Here is a 24,782-nt window from a genome sequence, read left to right as displayed (position 1 = left end):
AGAAGCTCTGTATGTAAGCATTCTGCTATTTGCCACATACCTACAAGGGAGTTTCTTCAGAGTACAGAGAAACCTGTGAACTGTCGGAATATTATAAGTCTTTCCTTGAGATGTCAGCCAAGAGCTTCAGTACAGTCACAGTCGCTACCGTGCTTATTTTCTTCCTAAAGATACAACTCTCAATGCAAGCACCGTTGAATGGTAAAGTCTTTCAGCTTTCTATTTTATTGTCACTTGTAACTTAAGGCAACTAATGTATGCAGAAAACTGGCATCTTTTAATGATTCCTATTTCAGTAGCATGCTCAAATGTGTATATCGTTGCAGTCTGCAGTTGTTTGGAGTTAGTATCCTGATTTCAATTTCTCAGAATAGGTATTCTGATATATACAAGAAAAAGAAATTTGTCCTCTGATTTAGTTTGTGTTACAGACTTCTTGCATGCTCAGTATGCCTTGCTTTGTGATCTTTTTGTTTCTCATAGAATGAAGCAGAGACTGACCCTTCTCAGAGTTAGTGGAAACATCACACCTTTCCCTCTGCCCTGTTTATTTTTAAACCAGAGGAAAAGAATGTAATCCCAGTGAAGCACCCCGTATATTAGACCTCATTCTCTTATATTTAAACAGAAAGTCAGCACTCTTCACTCTCTTTTTAAGAGTTAATGTTCATCTGTTCAAGCTGATTATAATAAACTTTCATTCATTCAAGCTAATTATCATCTACCTTGTGTGATTATGGGATATGAGGGAGAATCACTGTAAAGGGTTGTGTGAGAGGACTTTGCACGTATATTCATGGAATGAAAATCCTGAAGGCTCAGAGCCATCAGCTTCATAGAGAGCTCTGTCAAGACAAGCATTTTACTGGGTTTTTCACATGAGCTACATAAGGGGTGGAATTCCAACTTTTAAGGTCACCTTCTTATTTTGAGCAGATATCCTCTGAAAAATGTCTGTATTCTCTAGTGGAAACTTCCACCTGAAGGTCAGAGGTTCCTAGAGCTTGGTGCTCTCCAGAAAAACAGAATAAAGCTTGGGGCTTTCAAGGTGCTTTCTCTGACAACACAGAAGGTTTGGAAGTGAAAAGATGTGTCAAAAAAGTTATGTGTTATGATACGTTCAGAAGGGGATGCTGGAGAACACCTAGCTTAGAATTAGATAGCCAGTCCAAGAAATGGCAAAAACTACAGCATCTCCCTGTCTTCAACATCTTCCCAAGTCAGGGTCACAACTAACATAGATTATGACAACTAAAACCATTCCCACTTTCCCAACTCCCAAGTGACACTGGAAACATATTCGTTCCCTGGATATTGATCAGTGAACCACAGATACACTGGCTCTAGGAGCCTCCTCTACTATGCACCGGCATGTCACGGTGTTACTCATCAGCACTCACGCCAACATGAACAAAGAAGCAGGACAGCACTCACAGCACAGATACAGAGCTGTTAACAGTTCCCTTCTAGATGTGAATCAGACACTCTATTGACTCTCCTCCAATTTTGGGAGACTGTGCGACAGTGCCTCATCCTCATTTCATTATCAAGCAGAATATGGGTAATAGCAACCTTGCTGACAGCCTGAGAATGGCAGCTAACCACTTTTGCAGCTCTACTTGTTCATTCAGACAAAATCAAAAAGATTCTGCCATTTGGTCATCTATTCATCTCCTGATCTAAGTTAGATGAAATAGGCATTAAAAATGTGTCTCAGCCCTACCTACACTAGTTACTACTATTGTGCTCATCAGTAAAGTCATAATGGTAGAGAACTGCAGATCATCAAAATGTGCACAGGCTAAGGAAAATTTCACTTGGCAAAAGACTTTAATCTTTTATTTATTTTTGTTTCAATTGGCATAAATGCCCAAAATATTGAATATCTTTGAATTTGACTGTTTTAATGTTGTTCTGTAATATAAAAATCATAGTTTTGACACTGTGTACGCATTTTAAGGGGCAGTAAGAGCATGAGCAGAGAGTGGGTATTGTAGTTAAGCCAATATTTCTTCAAACCCTGCTCTATGAGCATGTGGCAATTTCTAAAACCTGCTGAGAGTCAGTTGCTAGCTTCATACAAGTTTTACCTACAGAATGTGCTGACCAGAGGACACAAGCACCCCCAAAAAACCTCAGTAAGAGATAATCCTCTGCAGAGAGGAGGGGATAGAAGAATGAGGTTTCTCATCTTGAAATCTAAGACAGTGCATGGATTCTTCTACACGAAGAACCTGGGGACTTCAGCCAGGATGATTACACAGACCTTGTTTAGAAAATTCCAGTGTAAAAGAACAAGGCACACTGGTCCCAACTAACTGGAAGCACAGGGCTTAGTGTTCTCAGCACATATCAATACAAAAGAGCTAAGTGCAGCTGCTTTGCACAGTCCTACAAATTAATCCCAAACATTTCACACAAAATTCTTTGGAGACGAGCTGTATCTGTGACCATGCTCCAGAGTACAAGATACTAAGCAAAGAATCATGTACTGAGCAGACGTGTACATGTAAGGATAAATACTTGCCTGCCTGCATGCATGCATACACAGGCACAACGACTGTCTGCAATATTTGCAATTCAGGACTGTTTTCTAAGCAAAAATAAAAATAGATTTGTGGAGAGTAAAGATCTGCATTAGCCTGATAACCAAAACTGTTCAGGTCTGTCAGGACAAGCACCTATAATTACATGAATGACTGTAAGCAGGTTTCAGGACCAAAAAAAAAAATTAAAAAATTAAAAGAGCATTTAATAAGTCAATACCTATCCAAAGACACACAGAGGCACTGTCCCAAGTTCAAGTCCTTGAGCAGTGGAAGAATACTGATCATTTTAACATTTACTCAAACCCCCAGGATGCTCTGAGTTATATGAATTTGTACACCATACTCCCTTTTTTCAAAGTCCACCTACTCCTATCTGTTTCAGTTGGCAAATCCCAAAGCCACTGTTCAAAAATGACTGTCCATCATTTCCCAGTGTAGCAACTAGCAATCCACTGATGTTTTTCAAACTCCTCAACTAGGCATGAGGGGGTTCATTATAGCTACACCCCACTTATATTCCTTAGTTTCCTAACCAGAAAAAAAAAAAAAAACAAAAACAAAAACAAACAAACAAACAAAAAAAAAACCCAAAACAGACATCGAGTCAGTGGCTATTCCACAAAAAAAAAAAAAAGACTGACAAAAGTTTCACTTCAGGATTTAAGTGACCACAAGAAAGTCAAGCCCTATGGGCAGGATCACAGGGATAATTATAATTATAATTTGGGTGAGAAGGGTTCATAATCTTTGAAAGCATCTATGTTTTGCTCAACATCTGGGGCTAGAAAGACAGCTAGAAGTATTGCAAAAATCAGTACACAGGTTTAAGTGGCAATTTGTTTCTTTACAGAGTAAGATCAATTTCAAATATTCACAGTAATATTTTCTTTGTCTTTAAACAGGGTCAAAATGGTCTTATATTGGTAAGTACTAACTAATTTGTAAATACTAAGTTGTGGCTTTGTTCTTTATTTTAAGGACATGTCAAGTGTATTATGGTGAGAACCTAATGGGTTCACTATATAAACCCAGGTTTGGATCTGGCCCATTGTCTTGACATCTGTTATTCATCCATCAGGTTTCGTATCTGGGTGACTGAGAGTCAGTCAATGGGTTCTAAATTAACTTGCAGAATAACAGGAACTTCAGCAGACTAAGATTGACACTACAACTGCAGAGATTCCCCAAAGCCCTCCATTTCCCCACCAGTCACAGAGCAGCAGCACATTTCAGCCTAGTTCTGCAAAGAGCATACCTCTCCCTACCTACATTGGTCTTCATTTTTAAGTAGAGTCAGAGTTCAGCAAGTCATTCGTGTGACTGGAGACTCAGCTTCCTGAAAATTCCAGCACTGACAAGGTAGAATAAATCATATTCAGGAAAGCAGTATTATTTTGTACACTAGTCCTCCTAAGTCAGCTGCTAACCCAGAGGAATCTGATGACTGCTCAGGAAGACTTACCTAGAGATTTTCTTTTAATTGATCAAATCCTCTGGCTAGTTATTTCCTCATTCAGATTAGTGTTTTATATGCCACATGCCCACAGAGAAGTGTACTGAGAATCTCAGTAAAAAATGCTTGTTCTTAAACCTTTGGTGCTGCTCCAAGACAACACAAAGCACTGCTGAGATTGAACTTGAGCTAGTAACTACTTCCTTTGGCTGTTCTCCAGTTTACCTGACTCGTTTCACATAAGCAAAACTGTCAGCTGCATGTTATTAATCTAACTGCCCATATGCGTACATATAATTGACATTCTCATCAGGAAAAAAAAGCTTGACACAGTTTGAGGAACAAAAGCCTGGGGTTTCCACCTTGACAGCAATCATCAGATGAATGTAACCCTGCTGGATAACAAGGAAAGCAAGACTTCTTTTACTGCCATCAAAGTTTTGCTATCCTTCCCAGGGTAATGCTTGTTTAAATTAGTTAGTTCTCCCTTTCTGGGAATCTGAGTACCAGTGTTTATTTCCGGATATGTTATTCTCAGTGCCTAACTTCATCAATTCTTGTTAAGTGCTTCCATACTGCAGTCTGATTTCTAACATGTACTGGAGGATAGAGGTAAGGTTCACAAAACAGATTCTTCTTTTTTCCTTCAAGTACTGATCTTCAAATATATCTAGGAAAACATATACAAGCAACTTCAAAAAATTAAGGAGGCAACAGAACTTCTACAGAATAGTTGTTTTCATATACCTGGAAAAAAGCAGAGGTAGAACATTGGTCTGCACATAGAAAAACAGCAATTACAGAGACTGCAATCAGCCAGAAAAGAGCCTCTCCCTACTCTCCTACTGACCCTGGTTCCCTATGGCAACCTACACCTTTCACCATTTACCTTTATCCCTGCAACACTTTGCAATGCCTCCCACTAAAATTAAGTCAACAGGAAGGGAAAGTCAAGCCATTATAATCACAGTGCAGACCGATGTCAAGATGAGGGTCAAGGTACAAGATTAAGTGTGGAGGAGAAATCCGGGTGCTGATTGTCAAGGAGAGTTCTATTTTTTCAGTATGACAATATGTAAAAGCGAATGTTGATACAGTACTAGCAGTTCAGGGCATGGTGGCAAAGCAAGATGACACTGCATGTGATCAGGCCTTACCTTTTCATCGCAAGCCTTCCAAAAAAAAGAGCATTTGGCTTGACTATAATGGAAACTACTGCATTAGATACAATAAGTATAAAGGCTAAACCTCTCTCCATTTGCCTCTTCCTTAGCCAAACTGCAGCAATGCTATTTGTTCTTCCTGATTTCACTACTCTCACATATAGCCCAAGAAAAAGTTCCAGGAAGAAAGAGCACAGACCAGTGATCTGGGTCATGAGCCCTCAGGCCCCTCTGACACAGGCTTGCTTTGTGTCCTCTGATGGGCTGCTTCGCCTTCTGTAAAATGGACAAAGTAGATGACGCGTATCACAAGAAAAGTGTTTTAATTTAAAGACCTGAAAGAATTGTTCCGATGTCCCGTATCTCAGGACAGGATGTGCATGCAGCTTTTGGCAATGTTACTGTGTGGCTAGAAGGTGCAGGCCTGAAGTCCTCTACCCCAGAAGAGAACTGGTAGAATTGGACAGCTGGGCTTCAATTCTTTGGATTCTGGCTTTCCGCTTCTGTAATGTAAGAGGGCTGGAATGAAAGCAAAGAACCAGAATCACTCTTTGAGAGTGGACGAGCAGCTACAATGGAGAAAACTAGCTTTACAGCCAAGTTTAAAGTAATAGTGCAAATGGAATTATCAATATGCTTTAGCATGTAGGGAGGCAACTTCACACCACAACGTAAACACAACAGCCATTGTTAACAGACTTTAAAACTCCCTAGTTTTACTGTTGTCTAATACTCCAATTCACTGAGGTCCTGAGGACCATGCTAGGACCCCTCCACTTCCCCTTAGGAAATGCCAGTTTTAGTGAACACACTAGAACATGACCAAAATTTCTCCTACAGCTCCTGAAAGGAGTAGCAGGGATAGCTACACCCCTTGGCAAGTCCTCTACCTCACAAGCTTCCCTCTGGACACATATGTGGAAGATATACACATACTGGATATGTGCACACAGAATGGTATGACTGAGCTCTGCCTGTGCTCTGAGGGAAATAGAAACCATGCGGGCATGTTACTGTGGCAGGGAGCCTGGACTCTCAGCCTTCGCTACTAACTCAGCCCTGGGCTAACAGCAGCTATACAGCTTCCAGCTGGCTGAAAACAGGGCAAAGTGCTCTGCCTGGCTGCAAAAATACCACAGACATTCCCTGTGTCACTGACCCAATTCATTTTACATTAGTTTACTTCAGATCAAGAGAACTTGGATACCCTGTGAGAAGCTCAAGCAACATGAACATTATTTGGTCATCAGAGCAAGTCTGTTGGTAATGCTGGTATCTCATAGGCCTGTTTTCTTTTTTTGACTCAGCCAATGTACACATCCTGGGAGCAGACACCACTGTTGCTCCTAAGGAATACTCGTCCTCCATCACCCAGGAGCACTAGGGCCGTGGGGCTGGTTGAAGGCTTAGGCATGGAAAGCTAAAAGCTGCCAAAGCAGATGATAAAATGAACACATGCAGCCACGGTGCTGAGGGTATTTTGCTCAGCTCACTGTGCAGCTGGGCAGCAAGACTATCCAAAGAATTATTACTACTTTATTTACAGTACAGACATCTTTTATAAAAAAAACATGAGGGCACAGCCAGACTCCAGGTTATTTACAACTTGGCAGGGGAACATGGTCCTGGATCCTCAGGTACAAGAAGGCAGCCCGCAAGCTGGATTTGAGCAACCCAAGTTTGCACTCCCTACAACAAGCAGTGTTCGTGGCTGCACTGGGAGCAGTGGTAGCAGGAGGGGTCCTGCTTCCACCCATACCAACAGCTCCGTACCTTAATTTGTTCACTCCCAACAGCTGAATAGGTAGTGTTGGGTGGGCAGGACTGGCCCGTGGGCAGCCCTATTGCTCTGCTGACACAGTCCTGACAGAATTCTCACAGCAGCAAACATCATCTGAGATGCCTGGGTCTCTCCCTTTGCCACAGATGTCACATAAAGGAAGAAATTAACTACTAAGGTATTTCTGCAATACTTCTTATGTTAATGCCTTTGGGGACTTGTAGTATGGGCCAAGCTTAATACATCCACATGCTCTTCTTTATTCAGTAGTGTTCAGACAGAGCCTTTATAAACACAATGCGATTTCCACTGAATTTATCTGAATGTGCTGGCACAGAAAAAGGAAAATCTGGTTCACAATCAATCATTCATTTTCCAGAGAGCTAAGTGAGGAATGCCTTCCAGCTGTGTGGTTTATCTACCATGGAAATCTCAATTTCACATATGCAACCCCAAGTGGCAATGAGCTCAGCTCTTTGAGACAGGAGTTTTGAGGCATTGAAATTATGAATGTGGCAGAATTACTAGAAAAACAAGTTTTGTACTAAAAAAGATTTTCTGTTTGGTTTGGTTGTTTTTCTTAATTGAGGAGGAGTGAGAAACAAGCAAAAACTGCTATAGCTGAGAGACCTGACAGTGGAGTTTGCAAGTATGTCAAGAAAAGGGTAACGGCTAGTAAAGATCAAGGTACATAAAGTACAGCATTTTATAGAAAAGACAAAAGTTTCCCTTCTGGAACTGCTAATGTTGGTGTGGAAGTTCCTTCTCATACTCTGTTGCCAACTCTTAAAGGCATTCAAATCATCCAGACATAGTCCTAAACAAGTGAGTGATACTTCATGACATGGTTTCCACTGGCTGGGACTAGACTTCTATTTTATCCATCAATTAAAAAGTACCTATTTAATTATCAAGTCTCCAACCCTATGATATGTAATATATTAAAATCTTCTTGCAAACTCACTATCTTATCACTGCACAGAAACCCCAAACTTTTTAAAATTACTGAAGTCTTTTTGCAATAAAGCTTTCTCACCAATTTTTCTGACACTGTTATAGTATTGGCTCCCTGGAAAGTGTTAAATTTCAGTGTCAGCCTCAAGAAACTATAATTTCCTGGTATATCCTGATATGTATTTTCCTGGGAAATATTCTGAGTATGTATATCCCATAGTATGGAATTTATGCTCTGCCGGATGGATCTGTTATTTGCCAAAAAATACATATAGCATACAGTCTTCTATAATGTCAGCATAACATTTATTACCTTTTAAAAAGAATTTCAAGAACTTTAAGACAGTACCATGAAGATCTAAGAGGAGAAAAATTAATGTGATTGGCAGCAAACTGTAGTCAAAGAGATACGTTACATCAACATCAAGGCCTATTTATACTGAAAAGCACTGACTGAGTCTGAGTATCTACACTGCAAACAATGTCACATGCTAAGCTATGTCTGGACTAATCTTAATGAGCTTTAACAAGGAAGTTTGTCTTTGAGCACCAGAATTGAACTCACCAATTCTGTCACATGCACTATGTTTAAGTCAGATTCACCTCCCACTATCCGTACCCTTGGAAAATGTCTTTCACATTAACAAGTGAGCCTCTAATAATATTCTCCTGACTGATAATTTTCCTTCAGAAAAGATCTGAACTTGCTTTGCCACTGATGATCTGATCTAACATTAGATTCTGGCATTCACAATTCATGGAAATGTTAACATACTGGAGAGACTTCAAAGAAGCCTTCTAACCAAAGACTCAGGGAACTCAATCTGTTTAGTTTAAGAGAAGTGAGAAACTAAGTCCTCTATAAGTACTTCAATGAGAAACAAAAGTATACTAACATGAGGCTCTTCAATTTCAAATTAAAGGATTAAATAAAAGCAATCACTATCTAAACAAAGTCAAAGCTAGACAAACTCACAGTGAAAAGAAAGCTGTCAAGGAGAGTAATTATCCATGCGGCACTAATGAAGTGTCTTTTACCTGCAATGCTTAAAGAAAGAGTAGATGTTTTTTCCCTTCTGAAGGATATGGCCTCATTGAAGTAGAAATTAATCCAGAGAGGTTGGGCGATCCCAAAAGACCTTCCTGCCTTAGAAAAGATGACGATGAATCTTCAGAGTCAGGGAGAAACACACGTTGCAAGTACCTCTTCTGGCATTTAAATTCAGCTTGCAAACAGCTGCTAGCTATTAATGTGTAATTAAAGGCACAATAAAAAAATCTCTTGATATTATCTATTCTTTGTAGATCCTACCTAGGGCAAATGACTGTGATGAAGAAAAGTTTCACCAGAGTTTGAGCAAGTTACTGCAGGTCAAATTATCTTAAAACCTTCCCTTTTTGCAAGTTAGCTTTTCATTGTGGGTTATGCAATATTGCTACATAAAGCCAGACTGTGTGATAAGGAAGAGTTTAGAAGGGTCTGGTTTTCTGTGTACTGAAAAACATGGAAACTTTCCTCTGCCAACATGAAGGAACTTCTTTTACCAATTCTCTTCAGAAGGCTGGAAGAGTTGCATTACTGTGCATATGCCTGTTACTTCCATTGGGAAAAGTAATAATGTCAGTAAATAATCCAAATACTGTCACAGATGCAAACTCTACTTGTCACACTTGTGGGCTCTGCATAGAGACAATACCATCACGAGAGGGTCACAGGCACTGTGGCTGGCTGTGGTGCTGCTGCCTGCAGGCCTAACCTGGTGAGCTACCAGGCCTGCAGTTCCCCAAGAGTGTATCAACAGCAGTTGAGACTGTCAAAACCTCAAGGGGCAGTAAAGAGTCTCTATGTGAGATTTTGTTGGCATTTGGCCCTTTTCTATCTAATGGCACACTGGAAAGATGAAGTTAAATTTAAAAAAAACCAAAGGTTTAAAAATTCAGAAAAAGATCCTTTTCCAAATTTTGAGTGAAGCCTGAAACAGGGGAATTTTTATATTAATTGCATAGTTAAGACTTGACAACTGTGTCTCTTTGTTAATTTACACAGGTCCTGATGGAGAGAAGGCCTGGCCAAAGAAATACCCATTTTGTGGAGGAGTATTCCAATCGCCAATAGATTTCCACAAAGATATTCTCCAGTATGATTCTAATCTCTTGCCTTTAGAATTCATAGGCTATAATGTTCCCTCCACTGACCAGTTTACATTGACCAACAATGGTCACTCAGGTAAGGGAGCTCAATTACAGCAACGGATTATAAAGGAAATAGTTGCTGGAGCTCATGATTTTTTATTTCATGGGTGAACTACTTTGATTATCAGATGAAATTAAGTTGTGATGATGAAGCCTTCACATCAGCATACCTACATCTAGAGAACAGGCTAGGGAAACTCAGGAATATATTAAGTACAAATGGATTTGCAGTAAGCCGAATGGACTGTGGTTTTTAAATAAACTTGAGGCATGTCAGAATTAATTCCTCAGCTTTTCTTATTACTTTGGTTGGAGTGCTTCGAAACAAATTTTGTGATTCTGTTTAAAAGAGAAAAAGTGATAAAATATGAGTGCAATGCATCTCTGACATTCCTGCATAATCAAAGCATCTCAGCTGAATTATGGGGGGGGCAGGGGGGCGAAGTAAAAAAAGCTAGGGGCACCATTCTGTTATTTTGACTTGAGATCAAAACCTCTTTAGTGTAAGATAAGACAGACAGATAAAAAGACAGACAATAATTAGAGTACAAACATGCCCTCCATTGGAGTGCTAAATCAAAGTGTCAGTACAGTAGGTAAAAGCAGAGAAGATGCAGTCTCATAAGTGTCTACTATATGGACACAATATACAATATCACCATTTTTTGTTCCTGAAACATTTGAAGACACTGAAACAAGAACAGTTATAAGGCCCTCCTTCTCTGTAGCCTCCTCTATTGCCTAAGTATCAAAAGACCCTGTGTTATAACATGACCCGTGCCTCTGCTCTTCTCTGGCATGCTTGGTTAAGAGATGCCTGACATGCAGACATCTCTTTTTTTTTTCTCACTCTTTCAGTGGGCTAAACCTGCTCTGTAGAACATCATAAGCCCATTCTTAAGGGCCAACCTCTTAAGGCATGGTTCCTGGTTTTCCTATTCATCAATTTCTCCATCAAAACCAGGTTGCTTTAGACTAGGAATGGCTGGAACACTCCTTCCTTGTGAACCTTCTTTTCCCAAGAGCCTTTCTTGGTACTGTCACAGCTGAATATATCAGGCTGATACAAGTGACAGGCAACAGAGAAGGAAACATGGTCACTGTGGATTTTAACGGTGCCAGAGGGCAGGTGGAGACAAAAGAACAACACTGAGAACTTGTCCCTCAGATAATAGTCACACAGGTAAAAGCAAATTCTTCATAGAGCCTATGTCACTAGCATTGTCAGATCTTGCCCCTGAAACAAGAAGTTCAACTACTTCCTAATGAAAGCCAAGACAAAAATATATCCCACCCTCACTAAAAATGGGTATTCACTTCTAAGGTCAATGGTCTCCTAGAAAGCAGGGGACATGCTACCCTCTCTAGAAACTTCACTCAGATATGAACCTTAATTGCTCTGAGTAATGAAAAATTAACCTCTGTAACGAGTGATCATTACACCATCTGTTGCTAGCTTCTCTTATGGCTAGAGAGGAAATCAGTAGGATGCTTAGCATTGTGGTATCAGTCATTCCTACATATAACTAATGTGCTTCACTGGCCAGCTAATCCAGATACAATTACCTTCAGCTAGACTGAAAACAGTAGAGCTCAAAAAAGCTTTTCAGCACTAGCATAAAAATACACAGGCTTACAGCTGTTCCTTCATTAAGGTTCTGAGCCTTGTTTCCCCTGCAAAACATGTCTGGGAGACTCCAGAAACAAACTGTATTCACACTGGAAAATAATAAAGATAATTGCCAAGAAATTGATCTGTTCTTTACATGAACTGTTGCTTTATGAAGTACCAAACTTCTCAAGTGAACAACTCAATTTCTGCTGAGTTGAAAATTACACTGTAACTTCTACACCAAAAAAATAACCCAGCCTGTCTTGCTCACTGGACAATATTAGCAAGCAGAAGGGAGGGTAATGCATACAAAGGTCTGTCTCCAGCATGTCAAGAGAAGAAATGCTAGTTCTTAAGGCCTGTGATTATCTTGCTGCTTGACATCAATGCTCTGGGTTTCAGGGAGGGTTGGTGAGAGGGGAAAGTTTATTTGGTTTTTCTGTAGGCAGAGGAGTTCCAATATAACTAGAGTTTTAAAATACCTTGAGAATTATTAATTTATTAAGCTATTTTCAACCATTATAAGGGGATTGAAAAAAGGCATATGAGCCTATGCTTTGCTCTGACATGTCAATAACTGTCTCTTCAATAAGACCGAGATAATTTTGCATTCTTCAGGGAGAAGAAAGGTTTCCATTAGCAACAATTCTCACATTCAATTCCTTTAGTTTAAGAAAAAAGGGTATATTCTAAATTCTCCTGAATTGCCTAGAAAGGGTTAAGGATAAATAAAGTGTTCCTACAACAGACTGAGATGGATATGAGTTAAGAATCTGCTTTGCTTGTGCTCTATACATAATATACTTAGACAAAGTATTTTTATTTGCCCTGTGCTTGAAAGCTGTGGTACCATTTGCTCCCATCTTGTCTTGGTCTACTTACAGTGAAAATGTATCTGTCACCCACTATGTACATCAGAAACCTCCCATTCGAATACACTGCATCTCAACTTCACCTACACTGGGGAAACAGAAACAAGTCAGAAGGCTCAGAGCACACAGTCAGTGGGAAGCATTTTGCAGCAGAGGTAAGACAAGCTCAGATCAGGGAAAGAAACGAAGAAAGTTGGGTAGGTCTCATTGTTTCAAAGGGGGATCATTATCTTGGGTATATGACTAACTGTAAAAGGCGGCAAGGTTCTAATCCAAATATTTATGATCTAGGTATATACTAAAAAAAAAAAAAAAGCATTGCGCACTGCAAAAAGGATGTACTCCCATGTACTTTCATGAATATGCCACAAGTCAAGGAGTTATAATTTAGGCTCTAAACTCAGGGCTGGCACTGGGTCACATGAGTAATTTCAAGCAAACTGCTAGATATGTGACACCTTGGTTCTTCTCTGTAAGCCAGGTATATCTTTTAGCTACATGACATTGTTCTTCTGTCTACCTTTACTCATCATCTTCTACCCAGTGAAGAGCTATTTGTGATCTTTTCTAATCCTAAATTATGGTTGCAAAAATAGGTTTTGTAAAACAGTACCGATCAGGTATTTACCCCAAAATGATTAAAAAATAAATCAGTCAGAATAATTTGCTTGCATAACAGCACTTCAGGAATCCATTTCTTCTCTAGTTACATTTAACACCAGGATTTGCATTCTGAACACTGGAGACCCCCAAGAGTGCTAAGGTGTTACTTTTTCAGAAAAAAATGAGTACTACAGTCAAGATGTCTTGAAGCTGAAGTGATCAATTCTCTTTCTGTACTCCCCCCACCCCCCACTAGGTAGAGGGAGGGGGTAACTCGGCTACAGCGTGTCTGGGAATGGGAATTCGAGCACCTTTTGCTTTCTCTAAAAAGATCTTCGACTATACCCAGAGATCACTGAAGGATCCCATTGTATTCTCTTAGTCTGAGGTGGCTGCACTGGTCCTTTTTAGCTGTGAAACAAATGTGAGCATGCCCCAGACATTACTATAACACAGTATCTCCTTCTTTGTAGCTGCATATTGTACATTATAACTCTGAAAAATATCCAGATATAACAGCAGCAATGGACAAAGCAGATGGACTGGCGGTTTTGGCTATTCTTCTTGAGGTAGGATGGAGGATGTTTGGGGGGGGGGCTATAATATGCTTTTAATCATTAAGTCAGAGATGTTTAATGTACAAAATTACCTAGATTATTTAACAATGCTGTGGCTGAACAAAGGTTCTTCCTTTTACCTTTCAAAATAAAGGGCCAGATTCGAGCAGCACATACATAAACAGAAATAAATTTTAAGAAAATAGGAATTCTGAAAGTTTTGTCATGTTTTCCAGTAAATTAACTTCAGCTGTGTTAAATCCATTTTTGCAATAATTTACAAACTAAGGATTGGTAGAGTTTATCAAGCAACAGACAACAGTGAATTTTAAGCTCACTTGCTCAAAACTGCCTACTGTTGCATGAAGCAGTTTTGACACAGCAAAGAGGCATAGGCAGATACAACCCTGGCTTTAGCCACTGTATGTAATCAGGATCTGATCACAGTCTTCAGGTCGCAAACTTCACAGATACTTTGAATCACAGATTACAGTAAACAAGTAAACTCAGTGCCCTTTTTAAGATTACAGAAGGACAGCTTTCCAGTTTTCCCCTCTAGAGCCCCGTGTACAAGCAATTAAAGATAATCACAATCTGAAAGAAAAATTTTTAGAAGCTTGTACATATATAATTCTCCTTTTTCTTGAGGATTAAAACTCCTCAATAAGATAACTATAAAAGGCAATTTTTAATTGAGAGGATTTTCTACAGCATAAAAAAATCCTGAAAACACCCAGGTTTTCACATTTCCATCAAAATGTGAAAATACTCTAGTTAGCAGAAAAGGCTCTAATTCTCATTAATATTATCCAAGCTCACTTCCTAGCAGCTCTAAGACTTTGACAATAATTTTCTGTTAAATTTCAGTTCATTTGGAAGTTGCAGCTGTGAAAAGCGTCCAAGTATTGTATATTATGCTCGGGAATAATACTGGGATTATGGTTATTTCTAAGCAATGGTGTTTAAAAATCAAGTAAGGCAACAATGGAGATTAGGTCTCTGAACAACTTTCAGACAGCTGGTGGCTATTACAGTTGATCTAAGGACACCAGTTTACTATGTCTGGTTGTCAGATGAGTTGCTAAGCACCAACTCTAAAGAATTCATAAAAAAGGCATTGATTATAAGACTGAAAAGTCTAATTCAACTGCTGTTAGCAGTTGAAAAACATGGTCTTGTTTGACTTTTGAGTTACAGCCTTTGCTAGATAGTTGAGTTATAGCCCCTGCCAGTGGCCCTGCAGTACCCAATAGCGTCATTCTTTATCTTCCCAGACTGTGATGAACAGCAGACTAAAAAATGTTTGTGGGTGGAAAAATGTGGCTTTGACTAGAAACCAGTAGATGGTCTGAGAAGCCTGTCAGTTGAGAACTTATGCCTGCAATGTTCTCAGAGAAAACGGTTTCTCTTCATTTGCACAGCATGCTGCACACACAAGCGCAATAGGGTCTTAAAGCGCACACAAGAGGTCTACACTGCAGTTATTAAGATAGTATTACAACAAAGCATCTCTAATAGCTCTGGAGTGAGTAAGAGCATTGGGGCTCTGAGGATAGCACTAATGTTTTGAGTAAAATGAATGCCATTCTAGTATGTGAATATCTGGACAGTGGGGACACTTGCCTTATGACAGGGGCTGTCAAATACTGCTGTCTGCTGTGTGCAGAAGCAAAGACTCCTATTCAGACTGCGGTGATTTGCACAGCTGTTAACAGTCTGCTCATTACAGATTGGACCCTTCAACCCATCCTATGAAAAGATCTTCAGGCACTTCCGGAATGTGAAATACAAGGGTGAGTGGCTATAAGCCTGCATTGAATTGAGAACGGCTACGAGTATCAGATGTCACCCTAAAAGGAATTGAACTGGCTGAAGAAACAATCCAGAAATCCCAGGCAAATCTGCCACAAACTGTGAGAGACTTACAAATGTAGTGCACTTCTGTGAAGAGTGTACAGACAGCTAGCATGCACCACGTGTTTCTGACCAGGCCTTATTTCTTGCACATAGTGTTTTTTTGGTTAATATGGCCACAGTTTGCTGTAGAGAATTCTGATTTGGTATCTAAGACATGATTTTTACATAGGAAACCTAAAAAGCTGTATTCCTTATTAAACTGGGATCATCTGTGTTAAAATGTATTTTTCTTTTCCTAGCAATATGACTGAAAGCATCCTACTTACTGAAAAGCCAATTCGCTTCACTGGTACACTACCTATGTAGCAATGACACAGCATTTAACATGAATCCCCTATTTTAGATCAGATGGTCCAGGTTCCTGGTTTCAATATTCGAGAACTGCTTCCTGATATACTGGATGAGTATTATCGCTATGAAGGATCCCTGACAACTCCTCCTTGCTACCCTAGCGTTCTCTGGACAGTTTTCCGACACCCCGTTAAAATTTCACAAGAGCAGGCAAGTTTAAATACAGAATGTGTTTTTCTGAATGGTGTCTGCTAAAGAACAGTAAACGCATATTCTCATTTCCTGGATTTCTCTTGCATTCCTGTAAAACTGAAAAGATGGTCATTGCTAAAATCCTTTAAGTGGGAAAAACAGCACAGAACTGACATAAATCAATATGCTGTTCTGTTTGTAGTTAGTACATTTTCAGTTGACCAGAATAAATAAAGGACAGAGAACTGCATAGCAATTGGTATACTATCAGCATGAAAAGTCACAGTTAAGTGAGATTAATTTCTGTTTTCACTATGTACTTACTCCCTGCTTTGAGTTTTTCCAGGATTCACTTCTAGATCGTTTTTGTTCAGGCTTCACATCTGAACCCTATTCACTAAGTATTTTAGTGCTATTTTGATCCTGACTGATTTAGGTATGACAGGTTGGGTAGATGTTTAGTTTCTAAAGAGCATGTGATGACTTACTTGACAATCTTGTATCCCCTGGCTTTTCTCCAACTCATGTTTTTTGTGCTCACCTAATTAACTTTTTTTGTTCTTAGGTAGCCACTTAGATAGACTATGAACTCCCAATCACTATCTTCTTATTCACTTAATTATAAACACAGGGGAAAAAATGCTATTATCAAAATCTCTGATCAAATTACTGCATGCTCCTCGCTATGAAAGTCCATTCTTAACTATGTCCACTCTGCCAGACTGTGTTTTTACCACCACAGAGAGTTCTTTCATAAAGTAGCTTTTAGTACTGCTTCGGAGTTAGACAGTGCTTGCAAGAACATGCTGCAAAGGGCCATCATGTTTCCTCCCATCCAGTTCTCCTGGCGGATAATTACTGAGGATTAATTTTATTAGGATGTAAACAAAATACAGGTATGGGTTTGGAGATGTCACACTGTTTACACATTATTCTGGTTTTGGGCTCAGAGACTACGCAAGACTTAAGTATTACTTAATGTATCCTCTTCACTTTCACTATCTCTTTGATTTCAAACACACGCTCTCAGTGATCATACACTGGCATCACTTTTTCTGTATTCTGGGATCTGAACAGGGTGCTTCCCTTCACAGTTATTGGCACTGGAAACAGCCATGTACTGCACAGAGAGTGATGACCCAGAGCCCCTGGAAATGGTCAATAACTTCCGAAACGTTCAGGAATTTCACGAAAGACTGGTTTTTATCTCCTTCCGTGAAGGTAAGGTGTATGAATGCTTCTATACAAAGAAACCGCGCACAGTGATTTCTGTAAACTTGAAATACTGAATTGGCAGTCCTGTTGCACTGTACCACTACAAAATTACAGCAAACTCATTTTCCCCCTGCTCACTTTGTTCCCTTTTCTTCTGTTATTGCACTGTTGTGTGGGCAACTGCATGAGAATAAGGTATTCCAAGAGTATATAAGAAGTCTTTTTTCCACAGTTGGTATCAGCCAAGCCCTGCAACCCTTCTGATCAAAGGCAAGAAAATAAAATAAGGAAGACATGTTTGACCTTGTCATGCTTAGCAGAAATATTTGCTGTCACTCCAAACACTAAACAGTTCTCTGCAGGTGAGCTGTTTCAGTCAGCGATAAGTGCTCGAGCTGGCCTTGTCTCTGCAGTGACATTTGCTGGTTCTCAGCAGTATGAGGATTGGTTTTATGCAGACCATGTGTTTAAAGGGAATCCCAACTTTGCATTTCAGGGAGACTGCTTTTGGGGAATTAGATAGAATCAGAAGAGGTCCCTGAGTAATTTAAACTTGACAAATAAAAATAATTCATAACACTGGATTGTACAATCCAGTTCTACAGATGAAAAAAACCTGCCATCTTACAAGGAAGAACTGATTTAAAAGCTTAATTATGCTGTGTTAACACAATGACAGTGCACAGGTTTTGGGGCATGGGTGTTCCACAAAAACCTTCTTCACAGGTGAGAAGGTGGTGAGAAGGTTAGCTGTGCCCCACAGTAAGACATTTGAGAATATGGTTTGTGCCAAACGTGTTGTTCCAATTTCTGTGCTCTCTTGCAAACAAATACTCTTAAGCAGTTGTGAAGCTGGCACATACACTGAAGGCAGCTGAATCTAGGCAAGCCACTATACTATTTGAAATTGAGAGTAAAAGATTTTTAAAAGATAAAGCAGACTTCACAAAAAAGATTGGCCAAGCTGTAAACTTTAAAATTAATAGAATGTGTTAGCACATAATTTCAACTTTGCCTGCTAGTTTCTTCTCTGATTAGATGAAAGAACGGAAAACACAGTTTATATAGACAGTTGTCTATATTGGGAAACCTCACACAATAGCCACTGCAGTGACCACTTCTCCCTGCAGGCATACTGCAGTAGCTGTTTTTGCCATTTCCCTCTGCAGACAGCCCCTTTCATAATATACCTTTTCTAGTCTAAAGCTTTAAAGGAGAAAAGTGAAAATTGGAGATCAGCTAAAACAAATCCCAGACAAAACATTCCTCTGAAATCAGAGATTATTTAGATTTGTCATCAAAAGCTGGCTGGTCTCTTAGGGAGATTAGCTGCATCAAAACTCCCAACAAGAGCATTGTAGAGTACCAGCCCTTCTTTGAAGCAAGTCTCCATCTTACAGATAAAACCCAGAGACAATTTCAGAAGTCATTCTTTGGCTGGGGACCGTTTCAATTCAAGTGGAAACATTTAAAAATTTTTCTAAAGTTTCCCATAAGAGGAACATAATTCTACCACAAAGCTTTTGAGGGCCTTCTCTGGAATTATTGCACATAAGTCAGTAATTATTTAAGTAAGTGTGTTGATGCTACTGTCCTTGCTACTTACACACATTTCTCTCATTGAGTTCTAACGATTTATATCTTCATTTCTCTATTTTACCTGGAGTAAAAAATATTTAACAGTTCCAAGCTGACTAACTGCATAGCTTGAACCACAAATCATGAGCTCCTATTCTCCAGCTCTGCATTAAATCTCTACATTTCATAATCTTCAGAGCTCCAGGGACAAAGGCTTCATCTTAACTGCTGCATCTCCTGACTTTTATTTTTATTAACCATTCTCTCTGTAGTTAACCTAGTGGGTCTTCAGGAAAAGCCTTAGGGACCAGGTGTATAAAGAAGGGCAGGCTACAGTGCTAAAGGCAATACAGAGTTTTCAGTGCAGTTCAGGGATCCAAACTACCTCAGGTTCTCATTTCTGTACACTCAGCAGAAAGCTACTGATTAGAAAAACAACTATTTCAACTTGCAGCACAGAAGCAGCAGCAGTGATTTAAGAAGAGATGGGATGTCCAAATTTTGACGTGCAGAGAAACAGCATAACATATCCTTTTGTTTAAAGTATAAGGAGCTGAAGATGTTACACCCAATGAGTAAAGTCATCACTATACGATGCTACTTTTTACTGAGCAGCTTGAAAGGTGCTGTGGTTCTCAGGGACCCTCCTGTCTGTATACCGCTTTCAGTTTGTAAATTAAGGCCTAGAAAAGTAACTTTCCCCAAAATAGCTGAGTAGTTCTCGTCTCCCATCCTCATTCTGGAAGCTAGGAATGCGTTAATTCCAGGCACCTCAAAAAAAGGTCCCCAAGCCTATTGAGACTACAGTGCAAAGCACTGGAAGCATCCGCACTGGTTCTTTCCAGTCGAGCAGCTGCAGCATTTTTCTGTTTTCGTTGCAATTTCTCCATTTGCCGCCAAAGGTATCTTACCATCTTTCACACTACTAGCAGCAGATAGGTAAATATTTAAGTCTAAACTAGTTTAGTTTAGTTATATGTTTCTTCTATTTAAAGCTACCATTTCTGCTCTTGAATTACTGCTGAGAGAAGTTACTCTGATCAACTGTCTCTTTTCTAATTTTAATTTGTTTATAGTTTGGAGCCTAGTTTCAAGGTCTGACTAAATCAAAATACTGAGTACTGCTGGCTACCAAAGTTTTGCATCAGTCTGCATCAGCTCACATGTTAACAAAAAATAAGATTTTTCCCCTTCTGAAAGATCATCAATACCTTTCCGCTATGCACGATGAAAAGTCTCTGCAATCTCTGCTCACGTGTACTTCTCTAACAACCTTAATTTTACTGCTTCAGAGTCAAGAATAAGCAACTGAACAACCTCCCTATCAGTTTATCAGAAAACTGATTTGTTTGTATTATGTTGCTAACAAGTGGAAACCTTGTTTCTTGACTGTAATACGACTCCACATCAGACAAAAGTTATTTCTGTGACTATATACAACTCATATAACAGGACACACACAAGTCACACTTGGGATTCTGATGGTTCTGTTCCTTGATTTCTTGTTGTATACTATATAAAGCCAAGTCATAATATTCTATTCTGTCTTCATGCCTCTTACCCAGTGCCTATGCCATCACTTGCAGAGAATAATGGTTATAGAACAGTACCTCAATTTAATCTCATTTTAAAATGAGAATTGCACTAGTAGTTCTCTCGTTGCTAGATTCTAACTAAAATATGTAAGCAAATTACAAGTTTACCAAATCATCAACATCCTCAATAACCCCATGATTAATGTACAAACTGGTATTAGTTGTAAAAATAATGTTTTGAGTAAACTAAAAGATGGGTAAATAGTGAAAAAGGGAAGGAACTAGAGTATGTCAATCCTTTTTCTGTTTTTGTGGATTGGTCAACTAGAAATATTCCTCTCCCGCATGGCATTCTTACATGACCAGGAAGAGGGTTAAAACTTTCTTCCTAAACCTCCAATCTCAAACTCTAGCTGCCAACTAGAGAACCAGTTGGGTCCAGAATGGCTACTTCACTATTCCCCTTCAAGTTTCTGCTCAAGTCAGATTATGTACAATGGTTTTAAACAGCAGAATCAGGATTTGCAAAGTGGCTGCCAAGTTTCTGAGACTGTAAGGCTTCCTCCGCAGGCTCTTTCGCAAATCCACACACAAACAATCTACTCTAGCAATGCCACTGCAGAAACACTGAAGTAACAGAAGTTACAGAGTGAGCCGCTACCTTATGTTTAAGACTGGTTCACCATGGAATCCTAGAGATCCATCTTTTACATTTTCTACCCTCTCAATTCATTAAGATCCAATACCTGGTGGACTTGGCAAGAGTATGTTGCTGATTGCTAACCTCACCTATGAGCCAGTGATTTTCTGAGTCAGACTGGTCAGCCAGAAATGAGAAATGCCGTTTTCTATCTGTTTCTTAAGCTAACATTTCAGCACTTGACCACCTTCTCTCTGTGAACCACACTCAAACGTAAAAAGTAGGGAGTTACAATCCATGATCCCAGTAACTGAAAATCAGATACTTTTCATCCAGGAATCTCTAAACACTTCACAGAAATAGTGTAAACTATTTACTTCCATCTATGGGGGAAAATTTGACCCAGATGTGACTTTCTCAAAATTGTTGCTGTGAACCAGTGCCAAACCCAAGAATAACATTCGGCTCCCCCTCTGCTAAGCCACATTATTTTGCTCCCATGCAGAGATGACACCAGCTATGAAAGAATTTTCAATGTATCTTTAAAGTTGGCATGACTTACTAGAGTTGAACTGTATGGGTTATTGCCCATCCTGCTGTTCTCACCCAAGATCTGGTCTCTATGGCTACAAAAAGCATTTCTCAGTGCTACTTTAATAGAAACCCCATTCAGTCTAAGTACATTTAATTACAAAAGCTCATTGACTCTATCAGTGACCCATAGAAAAATGTTCTACCCATTTCAGAAAAGGTATTCATCACCCCTGTAATCTCACATTCCACATACTATGGTCACAAAGACTCCCTCACAGGTGCAGCCCTTCACCTCAAGAGAACACACACAAAAAAAAAATGGCTCCTGTCAAAGTACAATTAAAGCGCACCTGGTTGCTGGCTGCAAGTGCCTCACCTGATGAAGCCAGCTCTACCACAGGTAAGAACAGAACACACTCATGAAGGGAAGAAGTCATACACAGAATCATGGCTTGGGCCGGGCTACCACAGAAATTTGTGAAAGAAATCCTGTTGTGCACACCCTAGGCCCCTACTAAAGCAGTTTTCAGAGCAAGCTTTCTGCTTTTTCAGTGTCAAGACTGACGGCTGCCATCTTCACCCGAGTATACATGCCACAAGATGGGGCCATTGAGCTGAGTTTTGTATCAAAAATGCAAATGAAGTGTACCATCAACCACATTTTGATGCCAATAATTAAAATCTAAATTCATACTCACTATTAACAAGTACTACATTGCAAAATGTCTCTTAAAGTATTATGCAGCAAAACTCAGACATGTTTATAATGTATTTTGTCTGTCAGCAATCTATTCATATAAAATCAGCTTCACATACATGCAGCTGAAATTTATGATGATGTTTAAATCTTCCGCTACCCACAAGTTAAATGGGAACTGGTGCCTAGCTTTGATTATAGCATCATGCTGAAATACTATCTAGCCAAATTTTGCAAGAAGGACTTCTCAAACAGAAATGCCCCCTACCCTTTCTCTTCAAACTACAAGCTGTTTTTCTACAATTATCTATTTGATGTTATATTTTGTAGTCCATGTGATGTGCCTTTACTGTAATAAGACTCTCCTTTTTTTTAAATACAGTTTTATTTCAACTCCATGGGTTGCAAGCTGCTTCTATTCAGTTGGACTTAATAAAGCATCTAATGGGTTAAATGGGATAAGATTAAACTCCAAGTTTTACATTTCTATTTTCTCAACGGCTGATTTAATAAGAGAAAATATTTAGATGGAATACATGAAACCTGTCAGCTTCACTATGAAAGAGTTCTAATGTTGCTTATAGAGAAATGGTTGTTTGATAAAATATAAAAAACAATGCGTAAGTGAATTAGGAAAGTGCAGTTAAGAATGCTCACCTTTGGGATCTTTGGGAAGGCCAAAATAAATAAAAATACCTTCATTGCCAAAAATATATATGAAGGTCATTATCAAAGATGGCATTAAAATGATAATGCTTAACTTCTCAATGCAAACATGAGATCACTCAGTTCTTCATACTAATATCCTGAATTCATTCCTACCTTCTTAGATGTCTTTTAAGCAATGTTCTCAACAGCAAAGCATATCACTCTTCAGCTGTCCACATTCAACAGTGTTCTTCTGCCTTGAAAAAACAAAAGGCATCAAATTTAACATCCTTACTTGCCCGTGTTTAGTTCTTCAGTTTTGCTTACGCTCTTATACACTGAAATCCAAAGAGTTTCTGATCCGTTATGCCTGTGCCTGCACGTTGGCTTTGTGACTTCAGGAGGTGTCTAAATTCACAGCACTGTGAACTGTGGATCCAGATGTGGGATTAGGACTTTCTAGTATACATCTATGCAAAGTTACCCACTCCATAATTGCAAAGTGGTATGAGCAGGCTGTAGGAAAACTGCAGAGGGAGGATGTAAATGTTATGACAGATTAGACACTCGTCTCTAGGAAATTACATTAACTACTTTGTATGCTCTCCCTCTTTTCCTAGGTTTTGTTGTTTCTGTTACAATAGCCTGTGTTCTGGGAGTTCTCATCATTCTTGCAGTAGCCTTCTGGCTTCTGAAGAGGAAAAGGTAAGATGTCTGGCTGTCACATCACAGGAAAAGTAGTCAAAACAAATTTTTCTTCTGGCACAAAGAAGGGTTTATGTGTCTGAAACCCTGCACATTTTTTATTGTTGTAATGTTTGATCTTTTATAAGATACCATCTCCTCCTAAAAGCTTTAATTTGTTTTGATCACTGTCGATGTTATTTCTCCTGTATCATATACTCCAAAGTAATTCCATTTTATTGACAGAAAAATATGTTGATAAGGCTAAGAGATCTCTACTTGCTTCAACCTTTGTGCCACAGTGGCCACCACTCTGCCACAGCAGGAATGGTTGTTTTTTGTGAAAAGCAACCCTGTAAGGTGGTTTTTCCACAAAATAGTAATTACTGGAACAGCACTTATGTAAATACTTAAAAGATACAAGGACGGGAAATAGGGAATTGTATGTGAGTACCAGGGAGAACCTTCCATTCTAAGTACTGACTGCTCCCGCAGGGAGTTTGGAAATGAGGCTCCCTTTCCAGACTAAGCGGGACAAGCAGGCTGGGTCGATAACAAACTTACCCACCTTTTCTTTTTCTCACTTGCCATTTGTTCTTTTTCTTGTTCTTTTTGCTAGTACTGCTGCTCCTAATTACTTTCCAAATCCTTTCATTTTTTTCCTAGAACAGTAAGTGAAACGAGGGGAATGGAGTTTTAGAAAAAATCTCTCCCAAAGGTCACATCATTTAAGGGAAAGAAATCTGTACTGACAAGAGATCATTTAGCCAGACTGTTTGCCACCAAAGCCAATTTCTGTAAAAAAGGCTAAGATTACAAACTTTCTCACAGACTGATCCCTTCGCAATCACCATTGACTCTGCCCCACAGAATGCATTCTCCTGAAATATTTATACGAATAAGCTATGGGACATTTGCATTGATACAGATAAAAATAATCTCATGCATACATAATGGGCCATATTAAGTAACCAATGCTGCTTTTCCTTCATTGGAATTACAATTGTTTAATACATTTGTTTTATTTTAGCTGCAAAAAGGGAGGCAAAGACAACAAAAGAGTCATCTACAAACCAGGCACGTACAAGGAGGAAGAAGACATCTCCAAACTTTGA

At 39.3% G+C, this 24,782-nt stretch overlaps 2 protein-coding genes across 4 annotated transcripts in view; one reads left to right on the top strand and one right to left on the bottom strand.

Annotated features, from left to right (window-relative positions):
- The window catches only part of USP3 (ubiquitin specific peptidase 3), a 104,127-nt gene that overhangs the window by 68,510 nt on the left and 10,835 nt on the right, over positions 1-24,782 (bottom strand). For 2 of the 3 annotated variants that reach the window (XM_032990207.2, XM_042803735.1), the window contains exons 3-4: positions 24,236-24,329; positions 23,158-23,240 (exon numbers count right to left, since the gene is read on the bottom strand). The gene's annotated coding sequence lies outside the window, so the exon portion shown is untranslated. The remainder of the gene's footprint in view (positions 1-23,157; positions 23,241-24,235; positions 24,330-24,782) is intronic. The other variant, XM_042803733.1, reaches the window with a different exon arrangement.
- CA12 (carbonic anhydrase 12) lies at positions 111-24,782 on the top strand. The gene is made up of 10 exons (XM_009975709.2): positions 111-201; positions 3,452-3,472; positions 9,947-10,126; positions 12,589-12,731; positions 13,653-13,748; positions 15,466-15,529; positions 15,997-16,154; positions 17,231-17,357; positions 23,604-23,688; positions 24,698-24,782. Exons 1-10 carry the CDS (start codon positions 111-113, stop codon positions 24,780-24,782), a joined length of 1,050 nt encoding a protein of 349 aa, XP_009974011.2.

The sequence above is a fragment of the Tyto alba genome, unplaced genomic scaffold (genome assembly GCF_018691265.1).
Source record: "Tyto alba isolate M040663 unplaced genomic scaffold, T.alba_DEE_v4.0 Super-Scaffold_41, whole genome shotgun sequence".
Lineage (NCBI taxonomy): Eukaryota > Metazoa > Chordata > Aves > Strigiformes > Tytonidae > Tyto > Tyto alba.
This window is presented reverse-complemented; position numbering and strand designations above follow the sequence as displayed.

Coding starts and splice junctions, on each gene's coding strand:
- CA12 (XM_009975709.2), top strand. CDS start 111: ATGTCAGCCAAGAGCTTCAGTACAGTCACAGTCGCTACCGTGCTTATT. Junction 10,127..12,588: donor GACCAACAATGGTCACTCAG/GTAAGGGAGCTC, acceptor GTCTACTTACAG/TGAAAATGTATCTGTCACCC. Junction 16,155..17,230: donor TTAAAATTTCACAAGAGCAG/GCAAGTTTAAAT, acceptor TTCCCTTCACAG/TTATTGGCACTGGAAACAGC.